This window comes from Rissa tridactyla, chromosome 4 (genome assembly GCF_028500815.1).
Source record: "Rissa tridactyla isolate bRisTri1 chromosome 4, bRisTri1.patW.cur.20221130, whole genome shotgun sequence".
Lineage (NCBI taxonomy): Eukaryota > Metazoa > Chordata > Aves > Charadriiformes > Laridae > Rissa > Rissa tridactyla.
In genome coordinates, this window is record NC_071469.1 from 21,726,418 (window position 1) to 21,752,170 (window position 25,753).

The 25,753-nt window shown below is 37.2% G+C and overlaps 1 protein-coding gene across 13 annotated transcripts in view; it reads left to right on the forward strand.

The window, feature by feature from the left end:
• Positions 1–23,725, forward strand: part of CPT1A (carnitine palmitoyltransferase 1A) — a 42,933-nt gene extending 19,208 nt beyond the window's left edge. For all 13 annotated transcript variants that reach the window (XM_054198550.1, XM_054198560.1, XM_054198556.1 and 10 more), the window contains 10 exons: positions 3,872–4,067; positions 5,821–6,009; positions 7,096–7,201; positions 9,098–9,214; positions 10,107–10,271; positions 11,484–11,618; positions 14,989–15,141; positions 16,208–16,312; positions 18,401–18,493; positions 20,014–23,725. In XM_054198550.1, the coding sequence (XP_054054525.1) occupies positions 3,872–4,067; positions 5,821–6,009; positions 7,096–7,201; positions 9,098–9,214; positions 10,107–10,271; positions 11,484–11,618; positions 14,989–15,141; positions 16,208–16,312; positions 18,401–18,493; positions 20,014–20,100 (1,346 nt within the window). In that variant the 3' untranslated portion in view covers positions 20,101–23,725. The remainder of the gene's footprint in view (positions 1–3,871; positions 4,068–5,820; positions 6,010–7,095; positions 7,202–9,097; positions 9,215–10,106; positions 10,272–11,483; positions 11,619–14,988; positions 15,142–16,207; positions 16,313–18,400; positions 18,494–20,013) is intronic.
• Positions 23,726–25,753: the final 2,028 nt, after the last annotated feature.

Genomic DNA, 25,753 nt, shown 5'->3' on the forward strand with positions numbered 1-25,753 from the left:
TTGTTTTTCTCCATTGTGCTCTTTCAGGATCCTTTGATGTGCATGTTTTTATCTTTGTAAAAGTTGTGTTTTCTTATCTCAACCATTTAAAAACCATTTGCTTGCTTGACTTTCCCTTTTTCCTCTCGGCTTATGATTCACAACATCCCAATGTGTTCTTCTTAACACTAGTTGTTTACCTTGTTTGGAGGCAGGTACAGTCTTAGTCCTGTCAAGGTTCTCAATGCCGCTGTTACCTTGACCTTTTGTATGCACTGTAAGACATCAGCTAAGTCAAATCACCTGTAATAAGGACGGTGTCAAAAACTTTCTCTGTAACACATTAAGAAATACATACTCTGAGTTTTGTTGGTTCCTCCCCTGCCCTAACTCCCAGCAATGGTCTGATTATCCTAAGCTATGAGTAACTAAGTTTTCACAGTTTAATGTTAAATAGAGGGGTGTGTACCCGTTGACTTACAGTAGGGTCACTTTCACCCGAGTCTGTTTCTGCACCTTCTGCTTATTGTGGGAGACTAAGGATATGTTTACATGATCTCAAGCAGTCATGTTAGCTCAGTAAAATAGAATTGTATCGGTAAGTGATAGTTCATATACACTTTCTCACTGTCAGTGTACATATGCTCTTATTGCATGCACTCATTAACACTGTCTATAAACATAAAAGCATTTCACTTTAGACAATGGTAGACCTTTGATAAATTGTTTGTTGTTTTATCTCACCATAAAAATATCATCTTTTTTTTGATGATCAATACATCATCCAATATCTTGAGGCTAACTCTTCACATTAGGTGTTATTTTTCTAAAGGTAATGTATCCCTAAAGGTTCATCATGGATTTCTTCCCAAGGTAGCCTCCAAAGATCTCCATCAGCTTATCCTAAATTTTCCAGGCTCAAGAGGGTTTTTATGATCTTAATATTAAGTGGCGTTTTTGGTGGTGTTTGGCTTTTTTTCTGAGATCTGTCACTGTAAAAGGAGACAGACTGCATCTAGAAATACTAACGTTTGTAGTCAACAGGTGGGAGAAAAATGTTGCTATCCATTTTCTTGTTCTTTGAGAAGCAAACTTACAATTTCACAGCACATTTCAGTAGAGACTTCTGTTGTTGTTGCGCTTTCTACAAAAGCTTAGGCTGTATCTAGTTTTCTCTGGTCTGATTATATGCTGAAGAGCCCCTTAGACCCAAGTTTGCGTGTTTATCCAACACAGTATCATTGTGTCAGCATCAGAATGAAATATGGCATTTGGCAGAGTTATCCTAACAGTCATGATTAGCATGGGGGACAATCACTAGGAATTTGGGATGCAAGGGTTATTGGTTAGTCATCTCCATTTGGAGTGTATGTATGGGCTGTCACTTGAAGTCAGGATTTTCTTTTATTTTCTTTGAGATCTGTAACTCACCTTACATTTCAAGCTGCCTTTGAGCATGTTAGTCCCACTCAACTGTAGAATGAAAAACATAAAGAGTTTCTAAACAGACACAGGGATGTGCCCATTCCTCCCTGCTGGAGGTCTGATATTTGCTGTATGCGGTTGGATAAGCGGTGGGGGGAAGTGGCATTGGCTAGTGGATAAAGCAGTAGTTGCATGTGTCAGATAAGGATTTTACACTCAGTTCTGCTGTTGGCCTTTGGTGGATTATTGAGGAATTATTTCCTAGCTATGCCTCAGCTTCCTTTATCTGTGAAATGGAGAAAAACATATTCCTGATATGATCACTCCCTGATGATGAACTAGTAGCTTAACTAGACTAGCAAGTTTTAAAGTCTCTATTAGAAAACTGTGGTGTATGAGCTAATGTTATTTCAAGTACTGGAAGTGCTATTCTCGCCTTTTCTCTCCTAAATAAAATAAAAGGTATGAACTGCTTGCATTTAGCTTTGGGTTTGGTGTTCTCTCAGTCTGAATGAGTTTTGCAGAGAAGTGTAGAAGAGGCCCATTCTAACTGTAACACCCGATTAAAATATATCCTATATATCTTAGTGGTTCTCCTCAGTTTTTCCTGCTTAAAGTCTTTCAAATTAAAGTGCAGTCAGCATCATAAAATTACTGTATTTTCCTTGTAAGCACTTCACATTTCCTAGTTTACACTTTCAATTTTTAGTTGTTTCTATTTTTCTAAAGGAAAAAACAACTTTTGTCATTCTGTTTGTGAGTGAGTTTTAAAGACATTTTTCCCAAATTCTCATGAGTAGCTTGATTTCTTGCCCCCGATTTCAGTTATATTTTAAGTATTTTATGTATGTTACAGTTCCTAAAGGAGCAGCATATTTTTAAAAAAATAAAAAGAAATAATCTGTGGCATGTTTTCATGTTAAATGGTGGTAAAATCTTAATGAACATTGTATCTTGTCAGTTTAGCAGTTGTTCAAGCTTCATGTCTTTTAACAAAACACATCTATGGAGTAAACCACTTCTTTTTAAGTAGGGAAGAGCCTTTATGTTTTTCAATACCCTTTTTTCCTTTTTTTTTAATAGAAAACCCATGCAGCATGTTACATAAATGATTTCTTGAACTGCCAAGAAAAAGGAAAGGATTTTTTCTATTACAGCAAATCTGTACTTAGGCTCATAAATAAGGTGTCTGAAAGGTAATTGCAAGGGCTCAACAACTGTTCTGAAGTCAGTCATTGATGTAAATGACTAATGATCTCACTTTTGCTTTTTCCACTCAAGAAGCTGTCTTTTTTTGTATGGACACATCATGTATGTGAGACAAATACTTAAGGTGTCCTGACTCAGGTTGGGAATATAGAAAAAATTGCATCACTAGCTGATGGCTGCTGCTTTTCCCCCTCTGTGGGGTTTCTCCTCAAGTCACAACCCATTGTATTAATTACAAGTTATTAATTACTTGACGGTTGGAGTGATGCTTCTGCCAATCCTAACACTTCTATTACAGGCATCCTATCTTTGGCTGAAATGTGAAGTGGACAGCAAAAGGCATGATTAGCATAAAGCTACTTCTGATCAGTAGATACCTGCCAAAATGTTATGGATAGCTGAGAGCACTCAAAGTACAGTACTCTCTCCTGGTATAAAGCTTCTCAGATATCTCAGAATCATGACTTTTACTCGCGCCCCTTACTTCTGACATCATCGTTCTTCACCACTTCAGTAATGGGTTTTTTCAGATTCACAGGAATATAACAGTTCTTTGGAGTACTGAAGGGATTCAGTTAACAGTTTTTATCAACTGGGGGCTTTTCCTGGCTGCTGTAGAAACCTTCATATGTGGTTGAAGGTTTCAGTAAAGTTCAAGAAGTTCAGGCTTATCCCAATTAAGCCATATAAATCATAAAGTGAGGAAGAAATTGTGGCCTAGGTTTCTGCTTCATTGACTTTTATAACACTACAGTTTTTGGCCATAGATGGAGTATTCACTTTGCATCTGCCAGAGTAAATCTGAACAAAAGCTTATGGTACTAAATTTGGGCACTCTTAAGACTCCCCAGAGCTTGTACTATGAGTTGTCTAGCATTTGAATGCAGATGATTTAAAAGTACCTTCCCTCAGACTCGTCTAGCGTGTTCTTTTGCTGACCGCTTAGTCAGACCACACTACTAGTGCTTACTTTTCAGATACAGAAATACAGATTTAGTTTCTTAATATTGGCCTACAGTCTGGAAATTGGTGGTGCTGTGTATGCAAATGACTATCAAATCTGCATATTTGACTGTTTCATGCAGGAATCTTTGTGCTGAAATAACGTGGGGGAGCAGTTTATTCCACACTATTTATTATTTTGTTAAAATAAGTAAGCTGTGGCTAACTGGCAGTGCATGCAGCAGGCTTTTGACGTTTAGTGCATTATTATTTTGAGATTTAAGCTTTGTTTTCACGTAAGTTATTGTAATTCTAGATACTCTCCAGCATGTGAAAGACAGCAAACACATTGTTGTGTATCACAAGGGCCGTTACTTCAAAGTGTGGCTGTACCATGATGGTAGACTGTTGAGACCCCGAGAAATTGAACAGCAGATGCAAAGAATTCTTGATGATGATTCAGAGCCTCAGGCTGGTGAAGAGAAGCTAGCAGCTCTTACTGCAGGAGACAGGTATCGTGGTTATTATTTTTTAAATTAATGTTAATATTTAGAAATAGTAGCAAACATATTAATTGAGTAATGGCTTTGGAATTTTAAAATAGTCTGCAGTCAGTTGATTATACCTTCATCACTGATTTTGTATATTGCTAACATGTAACAGCTCTTCAGTCGTTTAACTACATGGAGTTAAAAGTAATTTTGCAGGGCAACCCTGTATACAGATTACCTATGACAATTGGTTTGATTGTGGTTATCGTAAGAGTAGTAATTGGAAGCTTTACAGTATTACGCATATTGAACTACTTGATTTTTATCTACTCTGGGGTTCACTGGCATTTAAAAGAATAACTTAAAAATTAAAATTGAGAACGTGGCTTCAGTAACTTACTCTGTATTCATGACTTGCACCAACAAAATAAAGCAATGTCCTGGGTTGAGTGACACAGGACTAACTTCACTTCTAATGCTGGGGAGAACTCCACTTTTGGAAGACTCTAGTGTTGGAATTTGTGAAAATATTTACTTTATAGGCAGCTAGGCTATGTGGGATTCAAGGTCTCAGTGTTTTCAGGCCTTGCAAGGTGCAGGGATAAGGAGGAGTGAGGCCTGGGTCCTTGACTCACGCTGGCCAACAGGATTATTTTATACTGTGACGTCACTTTTGATATAAATCAGAAAGTTTGCTGCATAGTTTTCTCTCTCCCTCGATGGCGGTGGTCCAGAGAACACCTTGCCCTGGTGTGGGACCCCTGAGCCCTTCCCTTCCTCCCGAAGCCATAGCACTCGCAGTGTCCAACATTTGCTGTCCACTGCTGGGAGTGCACAGCTTCCTACTGATAGACTTGGCTGAGTATAATCCTTGTATATTTTATATTAGTGTTGGGATCAATACTGGTTCTTTAGTATTATTGTTAATTATTTAGTCTTATCCTATTAATTCTATTTATATTTCAACCCTCGTGTTTCATTGTTCTCCCTGATTCGCCTTCCCACGTGGGGAGGGGTCATTGAGTGATAGAATAATTGTGTAAATGACAATAAATTGTTACGGGTTTCTCAAACCATAACAAGCAGTATGTACTTGCTTGGTTCTAGGTGCAAGATGATTGAGTTCAATGAAATTGTGACAAACTTGGTTCAATCTCTGTGTAGTTGATTCTGGACAAAGGAGAGAGCAAGCTGTGCGCTTTAATGTACTTTATTACTAGCAGTTCTTCCTTTCTCTCACTTCCTGGATTAAAACAAATGAAATATTTTTTCATTGAGAAAACCGCATAAATTTACAAATAAACATGGTGCAACCATACAGAAATTACATTGTTCAGGACTAACTTCAGATGCGTTTCAGGCATTTACTATGGGCAATTGTCCAGACTCTTAGGTTTGGGTGTTACAACAATGGATATTAATATCTGTTGATTGTTTTTAGTGATATATGCTCTTTTCTCCTTCCATATAATAGACATTTTCTTTTGTTCAGTTATAAACGTAGATGATCTATATTATACGTATTGCATGCCACAGAAACGTTGAATTTCTGAGCATTAAGCTTCACACATGCGTGATGATATGTTGAATTGATTCCTAGGATTACACTGTACGTGTATTTTCAGAACGTTTCACTGCTGATATAGTTTAAATGCAATGAAAGTAGTTGCCTCAAATTTGATAAAAGTAGGAGGAATGTCTCATAGTGGTCATAAGGGTGATAAAACTTTGACAAATTCATGTAATCTGGCTACAAACCAAATTCTTTTTGCAGAGTACCATGGGCTAAAGCTCGACAGGCTTATTTCAGCCGTGGAAAGAACAAACAGTCCTTAGATGCTATTGAAAAAGCAGCATTTTTTGTGACATTGGATGACACCGATCAAGGGTACAGGAAAGAAGATCCAGTGAAGTCACTGGATGCTTATGCAAAATCCTTAATGCATGGCAGATGTTATGACAGGTACAGTATTGACTCTGTGGAAAATGCCTTCTCTTTTAGAATTCCACTAATTCACGTGGCTAATACATATGAATTATTGACTTATAAGCTGATAAATTTTGTGGAATCACAGAATGGTTTGGTTGGAAGGGACCTTCAAAAATCATCCAGTCCATCCCCCTTGCCACGGACAGGGACATCTTTCACTACATCAGATTGTTCAAAGCCCTGTCCGACCTGACCTTGAACACTTCCGATGATGAGTTATCCACAGCTTCTCTTGGAAATGTGTTCCAGTGTCTCACCAGCCTCGCTGTAAAAAAAAAAAAAAAAAAAAAAAAAAAAAAAAAAAATTCTCCCATATGACAAATCTAAATCTAATCTCTTTCAGTTTATAACTGTTGCCTCTTGTCCGGTCACTACAGGCCCTGTTAAAAAGTCTTTCTCAGTCTTATAAGTCCTCTTTATATATTGAAAGGCTGCAAGAAGGTGTCCCAGAGCCGCCTTCTCTCCAGACTGAACAAACCCAACTCTCAGCTTTTCTTCATGGGAGAGGTATTCCAGCCCTCTGACCATTTTTGTGGCCCTCACCTGGACCCCCTCTAACTGATCCATATCTTTCTTGTACTGGGAACCCCAGAGCTGGACACAGTATTCCAAGTGGGGTCTCATAAAAGCAGAGTAGAGGGTGAGAATCCCCTCTCCTTGACCTGCCAGCCACGTGGCTTCTTATGCAGCCCAGGACATGATTGGATTTCTGGGTTGCAAGCACACATTGCTGACTCGTCCAATTTTTCATCCACCAATGCCCCAAGCCCTTCTCTGCTGGACTGTTCAATCTATTCATCCACCAACCTATTGATATTGGGGATTACCCTGATTTAAGTGCAGGACCTTGCACTTGGCCTTGTTGAACTTCATGAGGTTCACGTTGTTGAACTCCGTGAAGTTAAAATTTACATATATTTCTTTAATTAAAAATAATACTATAAAAAAAAAGCCAAGAACTAGTGCATTTGAATGTGATTCTTTTGAGAGATGAAGTTACCATATAAAAATGCTTTTGAAATGTACAAAACCATAAAGCAATCTTAATTTCTTTTGTAGGTGGTTTGATAAAACATTCACTCTTGTAATATTCAAAAATGGCAAAATGGGTCTGAATGCAGAGCACTCTTGGGCAGATGCTCCTATTGTTGGGCACCTGTGGGAGGTAGGTATTTAGTACAAAAAGTTAATGCAGAAGATAATGTGATATGGTCCATGCAACAGTCCTGAAGATCAGCAGTTACTTTCAGTCCCCTGTATTCATGTTGCTGATGAGTGATTATGGGCCTGCATCTACAGCAACTGCAGAATTTAAAAAAAACAAAACCAAAATAAACCAACAAAAAACCTAAAAAGCAACAAACAAACAAAAAAACACCCCACAACAAAACCCCTCAAAACCCCTTGCTTAAAAGAAAACATTGCTGTCCTTTAAATTAAATGTCTCTCTTGCATTTTAATGAGCATAGACGTCTTCATAGAAAAATGATACAGCTCTCCACCTAACTTGTTTATAATATTCTAAATCAATAGGTTGTTGCCTCTTTGATAGGGCATTGTTTTTTGCATATATACACGCTCCTGAAGCACTTAAGTTTTCTTGTGCTATAAAAATCTTTGAAAATACTTTAAGAGTACCCTTTGAGAATGTAAAGAAATGATACAGGCTTTAACTTTTCCTCTAAGTCATTGTTTAATGAGCTGCAGAATGATATGCTGTTTATCTTTTGTATTTATTTGCAATTAATGGAATAAATGCACTTTTTCAGGTTTGTTAATCATGAATTTAGTTTATTACTTGAAATCCTATTTGATTTTTTTTCTTTTTGAAGCTTAAACCTGTAAACAGTTACATGACTCAATCACTCAAAACTATATCAGAAACATTGGCTAATTGTGATTTCATTGTGTATTTGTGCAAATGGGTCTCAGGTCTGACTGCTACCCCAAGTAACTTCCTAATTTTATTATATGAGTGTTTCCATGTGTAAGAACAAAAAATCCTCATTGTGTTCCCTAACCAGGGAAGGAAGAAGGCCAAACTGATGTAAGATTGATTTGGCATTGCAGTTTAGACTAGCTCAATGGAAGAGAGTTACTTTCTTTTAATGAATAATGTTATATGCTTTAATTCATATCTCTGTACTTACTATTAGTTGGTTCACTTTCAATTAAGATGGCTAAAATAAACTAAGTAGCTAGAAGTTTCGTTTCCTAAAATGTTATTCTGATTTCTTTGTACATTGTCTATTTTTAGAATAGAATAGATTAAACTTTCTTTCATAGTTGGCATGTTCTGACCGCTAGTGAGCAAACTAAATTAAAATAAGAGATTAGAAATACATATGTAGAAAATGCAATAGTGTTTTTGTCAAGCTTTTTCTTTCCATACTGAGCAGATTCAAATCACTTTTGATGATTCTGTATTTTCTAATTTTTTTTTTCAGTTGAGGATATTGTTTGAAATCTTGTAAGACAGAGCCTTTTCTTTCTGTTGTTCAAATTGTATTGTTCATCTTGGAAACATTCTACTTCCCCACCCAAGAGCTCTAGTGCACATATAAAAAGCAATTTTGAGTGGAATGCAAATCTTAAAATTATTAAATTCTTGCAGGGATATACACTTACTCTGAAATAAACTATTTCTCAATGAAGTTTTGACAGGTAACAAACTTGCAGAAATTGTCTAGAATCTAAATTGAACAAAGGTTGTGAAATCTAAGACTCTAAGACTGACTTCTTTTTTTACTACTAGTAAAGTCTGAGGTGGGTTTTTAATTGGAACATTTTGATTAATTCAGTAGCATCTAACAAAATGCACCAGTGCGATTGAATAGGTCTTTGTGCGTATCTGGTGTTCTTCCCACTCAGAACACAAGTAAAAATGCCTTAAAATAAGAGGTAAAACCGAGGGCTTCACTTGCATCCGTTTTCAGTATTTGGAAATGGATTGTATGTTGTATTTCGCTGTATACCGAAAATGTGTTATATTGATTTCACAATGAAATCCTAATTCTGCATTGAATGTGTTGCAATTCTGAAGAAGTGTTATTCTTTGCAGAATGTAATGACAACTGAGTATCTTGAACTGGGCTATTCAGAAGATGGGCATTGCAAAGGGGATACCAATCAAAATATTCCTATTCCTACCAAACTACAGTGGGAAATTCCAGAAGAAGTAAGTACAGAACAGCTAGTGGTTTGAGGAAGAAGCTCCTCTTTTCTTGAGCAGTCAAATCTTTTAAGTAATTACTGGTAACCCTATAAATCAGCTTTAAATTCATTTGAGTCCTGTAGGATGTGTATTTCATGTGTGGATATTACTCAGTTTACTTAAAAAGATACCAGATGTTTTTAACATCACTCTTCAAAAATTCTGGCTGGGAAATGCCGTCTTTTTACTAGAAATTTTCTTGGTTGGCAACATGTTGAAAATAAGTTGCCACCTGTTTTAAATAGTAATTAAAATGAAGATTAAGTTGCTGACATTTCATTACTATTGTCAAAACAAATGCTACTGTGTAACAGTTCCTTGAGATCAGCTGTCTTTTTTGTGTTTAAAATTCTGTATACTTGTCTAATATGGTTTGATTTTTTTTTAAATTTTTTTTTCCTGAGTTCAAGACAAACTTCCATTACTTATTTGGATTTTAATTTTGAATAAAAAGGTAGTGGTTGGTGATACATTTAATTAAGCATGTATGGCAGATTGGAAGCCACAAAACTCTTGCCATTTTATCTCTGTGGGTCATTATTTTATGTTCTAGTGATCTGAACAGTCTTAATGCTGGTGTCTTCTTAAAGTGTAATTTTTGGACTCCCAATGTGTATTGGCGTAAAACTCATTTTGTATTAGCTTTTTGAATTTTAACTTTCTGGCAAAGACAGCTTCTCCCCTTTCTCTAAAGGAAGATTGTTTAGATAATGATGTTCCTGGCATGCATAAAGGCGGCATTTCTTATTTATCAATTAAAAATACATGCATTTTTTCAATAGTTCTCTCAAATGCCATCAACTGCACGCATGTGCATATATGTGCATATAGATATTTATTTCTTTGTTTATTTTAGTGTCAGGAAGTGATTGAGAGGTCTCTGAGCACTGCCACAGCTCTGGCAGATGATGTGGACTTCTGCTCATTTTACTTTGATGCTTTTGGGAAGGGGCTAATAAAGAAAGCAAAAACCAGCCCTGATGCCTTCGTGCAACTTGCCTTGCAGCTTGCTCACTATAAGGTAAGAACATACTGTTTCTGGCTTATAGAATCTCATTAAACTGGGTATAGCATGTTTGTGCTTAAAACATGCAACTGTGTAAAGTACTTTAGAGTAATCTTGCTCTGCTGTGCAAGATTATTAAAGACAATCCGTGGAAATTGGTAGAAACTCTAAACAGTTTACTACCTGGAAATTAATTGTTCCAAGGTTGGCCTATTGATGTTTGTGCAAATTTTTCTCTTCTGCTTAGTTGGTCTGTCCCTAGGCATTTTTGAACTTGAAACAAGTAGGTATGAAACTTCTAGTAGCTCTGTTTATAATGGGATCAATATTAAACTCATAACAGATGTATTAACAGAAATGCCTGCCTGTGTTTTCTTGTTTGTTCATCTTTTCTATAACATGCTTTCAGAAAAATGCCAGTGTAGCAACTTGTGTGTTTTTCATTTTGCTTTCTAGTTGTCACTGTTGAGATGCTGTTCTATATTTTTTTTTTTGTTGTTTTTGTTTTTACAAGCATCCAGATTTCCTGGCTGCTATCACCACTTACAGTCTTTCTTACCATTGGTTAGGGTAGCTACATTGCAAATAGTTTGATTACCAGCCCACCTCTTCTATTTTGAACACCCATCCTCTTAATCTAAAACTGAACAGACCTTCACAATTTGTTCTGATGTATATCTTAGGTAGAATTGCTAAGTGTATTAGATAAAATTCTATTGTTTGGCAATTTTTAATCTGTAGATTGTGCACATCTATAGGAAATACGGAAGCCATACTTTCTGGATTTTGCAGACTGTTCAGTTCTCACATTCTTGAAAATATCCACACTGGTATGCGTCTCCATGCTATTAAACTTTCAACTGAAAATATTTTTAAGGATGTTACAGTTTTCTTGATTACTTACCACAGCTGTGTTAATTAGGAAGCCACTGAACTTTCACATGGGGTTTTGATAGCCTCTCAGCTTCTGTTGTAAACTGAAAAAGACTATATAAAATGCAGAGGGTAGTCCTTGCTAGTTTAGTTGTCCTATTAGCATTTATCAAATCCTGCTACTAATTTAATTTTTGCCTTTATTATCTTTAGGTAAGACTGCTAATGGTGGGCCACTAAAAACTTAATGTTGAGTTTAATTTGTGGAGTGATTACTTGTGCTTACGTTAAACTGTTGATTAAGAGGGACTAAGTCTGGCTAAACTTTTTAGTTCTTATTTTTCCCTTTTCAAGGACATGGGAAAATTCTGTTTAACGTATGAAGCCTCTATGACACGCCTGTTCAGAGAAGGCAGGACCGAAACTGTTCGTTCGTGTACTGTTGAATCATGTAATTTTGTTCGAAGCATGGAAGACCCAACTGAAAGTGTAAGTTCACGGTGGTATTGCCTTATACAATCCATGATCTGTGAATCTGCAAGAAAATAAATGCACAGAGAAAGAGAGAAAGTTTTTTTCTCCCTCCTCTTCCTGGAAGTTCTATTTAGGTAAAATCCCCCTGGGTTTCTCAATATGCTGTGCCTAGGAGCTGTGATCAGACCCAGCCCAAGTCTGGAAATCCAGCCGTGTCAGCATGTCATACATAACTGTGTGGCACAGCTACTGTATGACTACCCTGTGTATAGAAAGTAATTTTGACATAGTCCTAATGGCAGAATTAACTGCTATTACATCTCTGCATTTTTGTTAAAGGAGTAAGGCTGCCCCGTACATGGCAAGATCACATATATAGCAGACTTCATTCTGCTCACTTCTTGTGGGTGTTGGTGTGTTGTTTTGTGTTTTTTTTTTTTTTATATGGTTACTACAAATATGATGTTTTTTTCAGACTTGTTGATTCACAGAATTGGAGAATGATAGGGGTTGGAAGGGACCTCTGGAGATCTAGTCCACCCCCCTGCCAGAGCAGGTTCACATTCATCAGGAATGATCAGCTGCAGAGCAGAGGAACCCTGCCTTCATAATGCAATTTTTACGTGTTATGAAGATTATACTATATGCATTTATATATTATTTTAAAAAGAATTGTCTGCCTTTACTGCTTGCTTCTATTTTTTATGGGTTTTTCCTTAGAATTTTTCCTGAGCATTTGTATCCTCTATGGACTACCCACAAATCTTTACTCCTGAATACCACTGGTAGGCATGCTTAGCATGACTACAAGTGATTTATTAGTAAGTGATTTATTAGTTTCTCATGCTGGAGGCAAATAGGCTGCTCACTGTGTCCCAAATAAGTGGTATAAAATACAGTGATGCTGGAGATAAGAAGTGTCCTGGTTTGAGGACACAAGAAGCGACAGGTTCACATATACTCAGTGTGTTGCATTCCACACTATAAAATTTTAACAGAATAGCTATTTGTTTTGAACACACTTTTTCTTTGCATTCCACACTATAAAATTTCACGCTTTCTTTCAGCCCTTGCAACATTCATACAGTGTTCATAGAATCACAGAATATCTCAAGTAGGAAGGGATCCATAAGGATCATCAAGTCCAACTCCCTGCAGGACTACCTAAACCATATGACTAAGAGCACTGTCCAGATGGTCCTTGAACTGTGACAGGCTTGCTGCCCTGACCACTTCCCTGGGGTGCCTGTTCCAACGGCTGACTGCCCTTTCAGTGAAGAACTTTTTCCCTAATGTCCAATCTGAATATCCCGTGATGCAACTTCATTCCATTGCCTGGTGTCCTATCACTGGTCACCAGAGAGAGGAGATCAGCACCTCCACTGCTCCTCTTGAGAAAGTTGCAGACTGTGATGAGGTCACCACTCAGCCTTCTCTTCTCTAAGCTGAACAAGCCAAGTGACCTCAGCTGCTCCTCGTAAGTCTTGCCCTCAAGACGTATCACCATCCTGGTTGCCCTCCCCTGGACACACTCCAATAGTTCAATGTCCTCCTTATATTATGGCACCCAAAACTGCACACAGTATTCGAAGTGGGGCCACAACAGAGCAGTGTAGAGTGGGACAATCATGTCCCTCAACCAGCTAGCTATGCTGTGCTGGATGCACTCCAGGACGTGGTTGTCCCTTTCGGCTGCCAGGGCACACTCTTGACTCATATTCAACTTGCCATCAAGCCAAATACACAGATCTCTTTCCGTAGGGCTGCTCTCCAGCCTATAGTCCCCCAGTTTGTAGGTATAAGCAGGATTACCCCACCCCAGGTGCAGAGTCTGGCACTTGCTCTTGTTAAATTTCATATGGTGATGATTGCCCAGCTCTCTAGTTTATCCAGATCTCTCTGTAAGGCCTCTCTACCCTTGAGGGAGTCCACAGTTCCTCGTCATTTAGTATCATTGGGAAACTTAATGCACCTTTGACTCCTGCATTCAGATCCTTTATAAAAACAGTACAGAGCACAGGCCCTAAAATGATGTAACCTCATTTACTAGAATTCTCTGAGCCCAACCTGTCAGCCAGTTGTTCACCTGATGTATTATGGACTTGTCTAGTCTTTTGTCCAGAAGGATCCTGTGAGAGACAGTTATCAAAAGCTTTGCTAAAATAAAAAAAGAAACCCCACATCTACTGGCTTCCCTTGGCCAACTAGATGAGTGACCTTGTCATAAAAGGAAATTAAGTTAGTTAAGACCTTCCCTTCATGAACATGTGTTGGCTATGACTGATGACTACATTATCTCTCAATTGTGTTTCAGTAACTCCCAGACCAACTGTCTCCGTAATTTTGCCAGGCACTGAATTGAGACCGGTAGGCTGTAATTACCAGGGTCTTCTTTCTTAACTTTCTTGAAAACTGGGACAACATTTGTCAGCTTCCACTTGACTGGAACCTTTCCAGATTCCCAAGACCATTGAACAATATGGGGAGAGGTCCCATGATAACGTCGCCAGCTGCTTTAGTACCCTGGGATGAATCCTGCTGAGCCCCTAGGCTTATGTGCCTCCAGCTGGAGCAGCCAGTCTCAAACAAGTTCAGAGCCAGCTGGGAGTTTCTCATCCCCCCAAGTCACAGTCTTCCAACACTGGGCTCCAGGTGTCCCAGGGCCATTCATCAGTGTTAAAGACAGAGGTGAAGATATCTCTGCTTTGTCTATGACCCTATTTGTGAGGAGCCCTTTTTGTTGTCCTTCACATTACTTACCAGCTTGAACCCTAATCAAGCTTTGGCTGCATGAATTTTTGCCCCTACAGTGGCAAAGAGCATCTCTGTAGTCCTCCTGCATTGCCTGTCCTTGATTCCAATGTCCATACCATTTCCATTTCCTTCTAAGTTCTAGGAGAAGATCCCTGCTAAGCCAAGCAGGCCTTCTTCCCTGCTTGCTTGACTTCTGTCACTTGCGATTTGCCTGCTCCCAGGCTCCTAAGAGAAGGCTTTTGAAAAATGACCAGCATTCATGGACCCCAATGCCTTCAGCATTGTCAGTTTGCCTTCTGAAATGGCTCCTGCAGTTCCAGCTTTTCTTAAATCATGTTGAGATTTGCTCTTCTGTACCTTTTTAAGACCAGTTTCTCTAGAAACTAAATATATAATGTGCTAAACTTCAGTTGTAATCCTGTTTGATTCTAGGGTTAGATCACGCATTATGCACCGTTTACAGCAGGTAATAGTTGATACTTTGTAATACCTGAAATTGAATACCTGAGGTTGAAAAGCCAGAGGATGCTAGTATTTGGTGTTAGTTGCTGTAACTTAGTTTCTGCACCTTGATCCACTACCCCGTTCACTTAGCTGATTTTTCTTCAACTTTTTTTTTTTTCATTGTTAGAGTGAAAATAAGCTTAAGTTGTTTCAGCTTGCTGCTACCAAACATCAGCACTTATATCGTCTCGCCATGACTGGTGCTGGCATTGACCGGCATCTGTTTTGCCTTTATGTTGTGTCCAAGTATCTGGCTGTAGATTCTCCTTTCCTTAAGGAAGTAAGTGACTCTTATTGATAACTATTAATTACAGTAAATAATCCTTTGTTTACTTAGTGTTTTGTGGTAGCTGCTTACATGCTCGTAGAACTCTAGTTTTCCTAAGAAAAAAGATAAGAGTTTAGCTAGCATTGCTTAATGTCTGCTGGTAGATTACAAGTTAGTTTCATTTCACTTTATGTATACACTTATTAATAGTCCTGTAGTAATGCTTTCTGTGAGCTTTGTAGTATACTACATGTTATTAAGGATTGCAAGACAGATGTAGTCAGTATTACGAGAAAAGTGTATTGGCTGCTTGTGGTTTTTGTGTATTTTCAAGGCAGCACAACAGAGGCTGGGTGTTTTCTCTCAAGAATGTTCCTTTGGAACTGTGACAAAATCACTTTCTTTTAAGTTACTGTGAGTTAAAGGAGCTGTGTATTGGGACTTATTACTTTTTTTAATGCACAACATTATTGTCACAGTTTATTACTGTGACAAATGCTTTATTGCTTAAACTATATTTTAAGGTACTTATTCATGTTTTCTGATTTAATATAAAATGTGTTCAAGCTTGCCTCCGAATTAAGCTATTCACATTTGTCTGCTTGCCCTCCTAAATGCGAGTAGCGGCTAAGTCAAGAATAAAACAACTTTCTGCAGCTTCTGTAGACTTTCAAGATCCATGTTTATTGTTAGACATCTTACAAGCTTCTAACTTAATGTAGTATGTTACTGGAATTGGAATATAGCCATTAATTATCTTGTTGTTAACACCTCTCATGCAGAATTTACAGGCTGTAGACCAGATTAATCTTGTTTTGAAATAGCATTTCTATTGAAAGAACTTTTATTCTCTTTGAGGAATTGATGTCATGACCTCATATGTTAAAGGTTTGCGTATCAGGACAAGTTTAGCTGTTTCTTTTAACCTTCTTAATTGTTCATTCCATTGAAATGGGAACTGGAGTTATCCTTCTTATTCCTTTATTAAGTGCTTTCTAACTTGACTGGTTTTTGAGAAAGTTGCATCTTCTTAAACAGTATATTATACTTGTTTGCATCTTTTTCATATCTAATAAAGGTTTTGTCAGAGCCTTGGAGGCTGTCAACGAGTCAGACACCACAGCAACACATTGATCTAAAGAAGAACCCTGAGATGATATGCTGTGGCGGAGGATTTGGACCAGTATGTTTGCTAAATACCCCTTTAAGTACCCCTTTAAAAACCCCTTTAAGCTAAGTACCCCTTTAAAAACAGTTTCATTTTGAATGTGCCAGTCTAACATTCTCAGATCTGTAATACGCAATCAAAAAATCATCTGTAATTGCACATCAAAGGTGCAACACATGCTTTTAAATGCACGTGTTTAATGCTTTCCCATGACGTGGATGTGCTCAGGAAAATTTGCATCACCTCTTTCTCATATCCCACTACAAGAATTGATTATTCTTAAGGAAACACACAGTTTTCAAATGTGGTACAGGGGTTCTGTGGCAAAGAGATCTGATACAGTGGGGGCTTTTATCACATTAGTTATGCACAGAACTTCTGTGCATCAGGCTGTTATTACAGTGACAAATGCCTTATTACTTAAAGTAGACTTTTGGGTTGGGATTTGTAAAAGTAGTTATACTTGACTTGTTCTTCATATTTCCTGATTAATTAAAAGATGTGTTCATGCTTTTCTCCAAATTAAGCTACTTACATTGTTCTGCTTGCCTGCCTAAGTGTGAATAGTGGCTGAGTCAAGAATAAAACCACATTCTGCAGCTTCTGTAGACTTTCAAGAGACTAGTGTATTGTTAGAGATTTTACAAGCTTCTGACTTGCTGTAGTATTTCACTGGGATTTGAACATGGCCATCGATAATGATATTGTTATTAACAAGATCTGGTAAGCAGACTTTATGGGGCTATCGACTAGATTAATCTGTTTTGAAAAAGCATTCCTATTGAAAGAACAATGAGAGGGGTCACAGGACTGCTCTTTGCCACACAGAAATTGTGATGACAAGTACAACGTATTTTGCCTGGTTTGTCAAGCTGCAAGTTACTTTTTTTGGTGGTTTCTTCTCTCTCTTTAATTTATTTATTCATGTTTCTAATGCACCTTTCGGTAGTTCTTGAAGTTGGAATGAGTTTTAATTGCAGTATCAAGGAAGCCTGGCTATTGCAATGCTGCTCATTCATGAGAAACTGGCTTGCTCCAGCAGATTATAAAGTCAATATTTAGAATCCCCCAAAAAAGTGTGATTTTGTAATAGGATAGTTTTTGGCTGTGGAAATTTCTAACACTTTTTTTTCCTTTTGTTTTTGCTAATGCTACATTAACTGCTCCCTTCTTATTATTTCTTTAGTCCTCTAATTTCCTTCCTTCAGTGGTCTGCCTTTCCAAATAACCCTGCTTACATTTCCCTTCATAATTTCTTGTATCTTTACAAAAGCTGTGCTTCAGTTTGCTGAAGTAGCCCAGAGATTCAGTACATCATGCTTTTTATGTGTATGTGTTACTGGTTTTGTTTGGGTTTTTTTTAAACACGCTGTAGAATTTAGCCCTGTAGCACTAATGGAGAGAAGACTATCAGTCTGCTTAGCAGCAGTGGCAGCAAAGAGGTTATAATCCTTTGAGTTAGGAAAGAGAAGAAGGAAGGTGGCAGCAGGTTAGCCTGTATTTACTAGGCATACTTTAAATATAACATCAGACTGAAACTTGGGACAGGTAGTGCTGCTAATGTTGAAATCAGACCAGAGCTCTGCTCATGATACAGGTGTTCAGAATCATACTCTTGCTGTAGAGTTGGATGACTGCCTTAGGGCAGGTTTTCATAATACAAGACTCGTATAGTCTGTATTTGTGTTTCTTTAGATCTTCAGTGATCCCGTGAAATAGGATGTTTAGGTATACAACTGAATTATTTTATTCCTTTCTACTTAAGCACTTTCTACTGTAGCTGCTTAGGACCAGACCTTGATAAGAGAAGGTCTTTGAACAAGTATTCTATTTCAAAATACTAAAGCTGGGAAATATTACAGACATATATTCAGAAAATGTTAATTCCGTGAACTTTAGATGAGACTAGTACTGTTCCCTTAAGTGGAATCTTCAGAAATGATGCATTAAATGTGGAAGCTTAATTTTTGCTGGAGGAGAAATTGCAACTGATTTTAAAAACCACATAGTAAGAATCGTGTAATTATATATATAAGATAATTTAGGAATGGAAAGAAAAATAAAAGGTTTAGAACTTGTTTTTTCTCTTCTTCCTTCCTCTAGGTGGCTGATGATGGTTATGGTGTCTCTTATATTATCGTGGGTGAAAATGCCATCCATTTCCATGTCTCCAGCAAAATATCTTGTTCTGAGACGGTAAGAGTCGGTCCTTTCCTATGGTTTAATAAATCTGCTTTGATATCAGTTTATAAAACTGATCCAGCCGTTATCTAAAAAGTGTAGTAGCACTTGCAGCATACAGTTATGTTTTTTCTATCTCAACGTATGCTTTTTTGGTTTTGTGGGTTTTTTTGTCTCCATTTCTATAAATTTAATAGCTTTATGAACCAAGGAAACAAGTGAAATGTTATATTTCACTTATCCTTTCAAGCATACAGAAAGCATGAGGCCCAAGGTCATCTTTACACAGGTGTAGTTTCCTGTAACTCATGTAAAATGACTCATATCTGTCCCATAAACAGCAAGATGGGTGTCTCCTGTTTTTATTGCAGTTTTACTTTGGTTTGTGTCTGGCTGCAGTTGTAAAGACAGAGTAAAATGTATGCTCCCTATTATTTAAATCTTCTTGCTTTAAGTAACACTGAAAGGAGCTGGTCCATAAGTTGTAATCGGTGCTTGAGAAACATAATTAATCAAAAACTTATTAGAGTAACACCTGTTATTAGAATGGAGAAGATGTCATCTATTCAGTGTCCTGCTGTTGCGGAGACCTGCTTTGAGAGAGCTTCAGTTCATCCTTCCCCTTTAGACTTTTATGATTTAATAAACATGCTGAGTTTGTTCAGAATTACATAGCTGAACTAGTTTTCCTCATTTGACCTTAACTTGTCCGAGATATCTTGGTGCCTTTGGTTAATCATTAAAGATTAGGAAATAAAACTTTGTTGTCTCATAGTTCAAGTTGTTCTTCAGATGCCTGTCAGCTTGTAAGTTAAATTTCCCAGTATTTTTTACTTATTAGTCAAGACAAATGTCCATACAGAAAAAGCAGCATTTTGTGTGCATGGCCTTGATATTAGTAGGGTCTTTATAGTAAGTCCTGTAATGGAGCTAATAATTTGTATTTTTAATCTTAATTTTTTCCTTGTACCACTCATCTGATGCTTAGAATGAACAGAACAAGTTCATAGTTTGTTTATACTTAGATAATTGTGACTTTTATTTTCAATACTTCATGTAATTTTTCAATGGCAAAAGATTCAGGATTCTGATAGGAACTCAAATACAAAATGTTTTTCTTTGCTCTTTGAGTACTTCTAGGTCATTAGTAATACACTTTCTGAACTCTTTTGTTTTCTGAAAATTAGCTTTTGCAAGATCTTGTATAAACAGAACAATACCAAAGCTCATTATTTTAAGTAACAGAATGCTATAGAAGCATCTGATTTCAAAAGGAGATGATCTCAGTTCTCTCTCTGGGAAAGTAAATGCATAATGAAAAATTCATTAGTCAGTAATAGCATAAACCTGGATTAATTTGTGTGGCATTAAAATTTTTGTGGTTTAAAATTCCCATTTTATGGTAAAATACATGCCCTAATTCTGTAAGTTCGAAAATAACAAAATGTTAAAAGGTTCCTTCTTTTGCCTAAAAGATAAGTGTTGATTGACTGTACAAGTCTTTGGTTTTGTGTTGTGTTTATTTGTTTTTAAAGGATTCTCATCGTTTTGGAAAAAACATCCATAAAGCAATGGCTGACATCATGGGTTTATTTAACGTTAGTAAAAACTGTACCAACTGATTTGCCTTACTGGTGCCAAGGAATCTCCTGTTGTTGGGATGAGAACTCTTCTGAACAGTGAATGAGAGCAAGGTTTGTCAAACAGTAGCTGGCAAAGAAACTGAGTCAATACCACCTTGATCACCTATGAAAACCTTAGCAGTGTATCGAATGTTTCATTATTTTTTTTTCAGTAGTTTGGAAGAGTTTATTTCCACAAAGGATGACTTTTGAAATCTTTTATGTTTCTAGGGATGACATATAGTATCATGCATGAAGTCATGTATATTCTAACTCCTGCAGTTTTCTCTTAATTTGTATACACTTGCTCTTTTTTTACTTAAAATTAGTCTACTTGTATTTCAGAATCCAAGGGATAAAACACACCATCTTAAATACTAGAAAAAGTTTGATTTGCTATGTATTAATAGCAGAATGTTCTTCAATGTATTTGCTGCTTTACGTCAATGAATGACAAAACTTGTGGCTGTTTACCTTCATTGGTTTTTGGGGTTGTGTTTTTTTTTTTTTTTTTCAAAGGTAATTTCTGTAAAACATACCAAAAAACCCCACCCTGATATAACCCACCATAACATACCAAGTTGTAGAAATTTTTGTTTCTCGGGGAAAAAAAACCACTGGGTAGTGCTACATTAGGTAATAAAATGTGCTGCATTTTTCTTATTACTTATAAGCATTTTTGCCACATCGTTGATTTTAGTTTCATCTAAATAAATAGACCTGTGTGCTTGTTCATGCAAGTGCCTTAGACAAGAAAGATCCTAAACCCAGGGAAAAAAAGCTTATGCTGGGAGTTGGTTTTACATTGTCTTAGTGGTGAAGGAGGTGAAGTATTAATAATGCAGATCTAGTTTTCAAACTGTAAGTTAGGGTGATGTGGCAGAAGTAGACTTGAATATGTTGCCATGTGGTGCAGTTCGGTTTAAAGCTCTAATGAAATGCTCCCATCTTAAATGGCAAAGATCAGTCCCCATGAAATGCAGGAGTAACTTTGTTTCAGGCCTACAGATACTCATGTCTTTATTTTGGTGAATCGTTATTGGTGGTCATTTGAGATAAGAGTTTCTGGGTCCCAGGGAACGTCAATTTATTTAAATGCAACCTCCTGGAGAGTGTACAAAGCAAGGCTGCCTGTAAAGGCTGATCAATGGCAGTTTGCCTGCTTTCAGCCTGGAAGGACCGACTACTACATTGCCAACCATCTGCATGAGAAGGGCAAACTGTTAAAGCTGTGGAAAATAACTCCAGAATGGGAAAATCCTGTCCTTCTCAGATCCCTCCTGGGAGACACTCTTGGTCAAGCACAGTTTCTGAAGGATACAAGGAGGAAGGCGAAAGATAATGCACTTGAAATGGAGCATAATGTTTCCAAGTGCAGAAATAAAATGTCTTCTACAAAATGGAGTAACTTTGTGTGTGATGCTTCTCTTCCCCAGGCGTTATAGGTGTGGTTGTGTTTTACATCCTGCAGTGCAGTAAAGTGTACCTGTCAGCGCAACAGTTTGGTTTTTTGTTTTGTTTTTTTATTATTTTTTAGATACAAGGTACATGGTGTTTAGTAATATGGTGAATGCTGCTCCAGAGCTATGCTGATTTTAAAAGGTCTTTGGGCGCTGATGTAAAACTTCTCATTAGACTTTGAATGTTTTCTGGCCAGTATTTCTAACTGTCTATGCCTCTTCATGTTTGTGTTGGTTTTTTTAAACTCTGATCAAGCTATATTAAAACACCTGCATATGTATGTTTGAGGTGGGAAACCTCAAAGATCCCAGATGCATACTCAAGCAAATGCGTGCTTACATAAGTGTAGGGGACCATCACAAGAATTGGCCAAAGACACTCGTTATTTGATTAGGTACAGTGTGTGGGAAAGGAATCTTGGAAATAAGCCTTATTGCGGCTGGGAGGCCTGGCATTTATCAAACTACTGCAACAATTTTATAGTGATCTGTTCTTTTGGAGCTGCAGAAATAATGCACTGTTTTTGCGGAGTTTTTTTTTATTGACCACTGACCAATCTGTGCTTAAATTAACATTAGGGCATATTAGCTTATAGGGTTTTCTTTAAAAAAAAAAAAAAAAAAAGCTTAGATTTGACACTCAGGTTTTAAATGTTTCAAGTTTAATTGTAGTTAGTGCAGTTATCAATGCAATTTTACATTCTTAGAGAGTAAGTATAATTGGCACAGAAAGCTGTTTTGTTTATTGTCAATGTTTTAAACATATAGTGGTGTTAAATGTATCTCTTTTTTAAATTTGGGATATATCATAATTCCTAAACAAATAAGACTTTATTTCATTTACTTTAAAATGTCAACAGCATGTAAATAAAATATGCTTTTTGGATGTAAATCTTTGAAATCCACAGTGAATGTAGGCTATTAATAAATAATTAATTTAAATCTTAGTGTTTAATATTGTGTACATGCAGTAAAACTGCTTCCTTTTTGCTCAGAAGCCATAGGAATGTAACTGCAATTACCTAGATTTGAATGAACCTTCTAGTATGGTGTACTTATAAAGTAAAATGTTCATATTCCAGAAAAACTATCAATTTACTACTAAAACCTTGAACCACTTATTCTCAATTAGTGATTTGAGAGCTCAAAGTTAGGGTTGAGTAGGTGGTAAAAGTCAGGTTGGATGATAACAAATTGACCTGTTTATTAAATAGCAATGTGGAATTGGTGGAATACCTTGACTGCGTTTTCAAAACTTCTTATTTCAGCTATTTGATGCCAGAAATTGAGAGCGCATTAAGTGCATTTAGAGGCTACCATTGTCCAGGATTAACACCATTCCAAACTAAATATTCCTTTTAGGGTTGGGTTTTTTTGAGGCACTAAGGAAGTGTGTGCCTGACCTTGAAAACTGTGGTTCTAATTCAGCCTTTGTACCAATTGTTTTCTCGTATAAAATATATTAATTTAAGTTAGTTTTTTTATCTTGTTCAATTACTCTACATCTATGATTGGTTATTTACATCCAACACTCTGTCTCTATTTTCTACCATCTTCTGTGACTTCAAAAAATAAAATAAAATTTCACAATTAACACTACTTCGTACAATGTTTAATATCTTTTTTTATCTTCTTCCCAGCTCCCTTGCTGCTGTTTTGGGACTTGTGAAATCATTACTATTAAATCCAGTTAGGAATGGTAGTAGCAGTTTATTTTAGCAGTGACATATACATTTCTTACTAGTTAATAGGGAATGTGTTAATGAACAATTTTCCACGTTCAGTCGAAAGAAGAAACAATAGGTCTTACTTTAGATGAGGTTTTTTCATGAGATCCAAGTAAGTGCTGAAATGTTCCTGTGAAACGGTCTGTCTGCACTGGTTTGATGTTTACAGTGAATAATCAATAGAATATGAATGGTAAGGCAGTAGAGAGATAGTTCAGGCACAGAAAGCTAACATTGTTAAAATGTGATGTGCTTTATCTGAAGATTCCCAATACTTGAAAACACCTTTGAAATTGCATTAAGACTGGGGACTACTTTCAGACAGTTAAAGAAGTTTTTGTTATGGGTTGATTTTTTTTTTTCACTTTTTAAAGGTTCATGTGCTGTTTTTTGAATTGCCGTTTAATTAAAAAAAAACCAAACAACAATAAAAAAAAACATACAAAACCCACCAAATAGACTTATGTGGTAGACCATTTTCACAGTCGTTTAGCTTGCTGCTTTTCTGGATGTTGCAGCCTTCACTACATGAAAGAAGACAGTTATTCCAATTTCACGCTTCCTCTCTTAGAAACTGCTAGTTCCTGGTTGTATTTCAGACATCTCCCACAGAGGCTGGATACTGAAGTTGTAAATTGGTATGTTCAATCTGAACAGAAATACTGTATGGAAACTTTATAGGCACAGAAATACTGATTCTATTTTTTTGTTGTATTTTCCCCTCTTTCCTTTGCTTGTTTTTAAGGGTGGCAATTAGAAGATGCATTTTATACTCAGAAGATGTTGCTGTAGTTGTACATGATGCATGGGATTAATTGGCTCTGGCTGAGATTAATGAACTCCTCTTGGGAAGTAGTGGGAAAAAACAGCTGTTAGATGAAACCTTTGAAAAGGGAGGAGAAAGTGTGGTGTTTCTTTGTTTTGTTCTGTTTTTTTCCCTAACTTCCACCAGCAGGGTGGAAATTTGTAACCAAAAGTGTAAGGAAAAAATTGATTCCAGTTTCTTCTTGGATTAATTGTATGGCACCTTATGGATGAAAGATAGCTTGAAAATTTTTGGGGTGCTTTTAGTTGCTGTGGGGTTTTTTTAACACACAAAATTTCCTTAAAATGAAGACATTAATACATAAAATTAAAAGTTCAGGTTCAATTTCTGCTTTAAAGGAAACCATCTTTTATCTTAAATAGCCACAGGTTTTACAAACCTGGTAAGTTTGTAGCGTTTTCTAAACTCTGCGATCTTAGTGGCACCAGTGTGTCAATTCCAAGATTTACAGAGTGAGTTGTAGAAAGGGCTCTAACAGCAGAATTGGTTGAGGTTGGAATGGAATGGTTGAGGTTGGAAAGGACCTCTGGAGGTCATCTGGGCCACCTCTGCCAGTGCTTGCTCACCCACACGGTGGAAAAAGTGTTCCTGATATTCAGAGAGAACCTCCCGTGTTTCAGCTTGTGCCCATTGACGCTGGTCCTGTCACTGGGCACCATGGAAAAGAGCCTGGCTCTGTTGTCTCTGTGTTACCAAAGACGGGCCTCTGCTTTGTTTCTAAAATGATTGTTTCTTACAAACCTTCTTACGGTGTGAGAAAATAGCTAATTAGTGACCTTCTTACTGTGTTTAAAAAAAAAAAAAGTCACTGAGCTGATGTTACAGGTAGTGATAATGAGGAGACAACCAGAAGTAGTTAATTACCAAGGATGGAGTAACAAGAAGTAGTTAAAGTAGTTAATCTATACATCAAGTATGTACTCCTGTACCAATTAGGATAGAGTTATGGCTACTTCAAAGAACATCCTTATTATCTTCAAGAAGTTGGCAAACTTACAGTAAACTTTTACCTGTTCTGAGATGACTCAATACCTTAAGAGGATAATGTGAGGAAGGGTCTCCTTACCCAAATGACCACCGAGACACTCACACTTGTGCAGAAGTGTTTTGCTGATGCAGCAAAATTTGATACACATGTGCAGAAAGACTATTCAGTCATCCTAATGAATACGTAAGCCTAGGTGGAGTTATGTATTAGGTAGGCAAGATTATGAGCCTATTTTGTGTATAAATAATGGGTGAATATCTCTGGTAAGGTGTGCTAGATGTGTGGGTTTTTCCCCTAGCACCTGATGTCAAATAAAGCAGTATCTCCTCTCTAAACTACTTTTGGTTTCGAGGGCTTTTTCCTAGCCTTTCCTCATAGAGACCTGCTCCAGTCCCTTAGTCATCTCCATGGCCCTTTGTTGGACTCTCAACAGTACGTCCGTGTCTGTCTTGTCCTGGAGAGCCCAGCACTGGACCCAGTACTCTGGGTGCCGCCTCACCAGTGCTGACAGCGCCCTTATGCGTGGTTTATGTCAAATAACCTCTTAGCACTGGGCCCCTGGTTAACCTTTGACTCCTTGTAACGCGAGGTAACTTCCAAGGGAAATTATACTTCAAATACAGAACAAACAAATGAAAAAAACAAACCCACC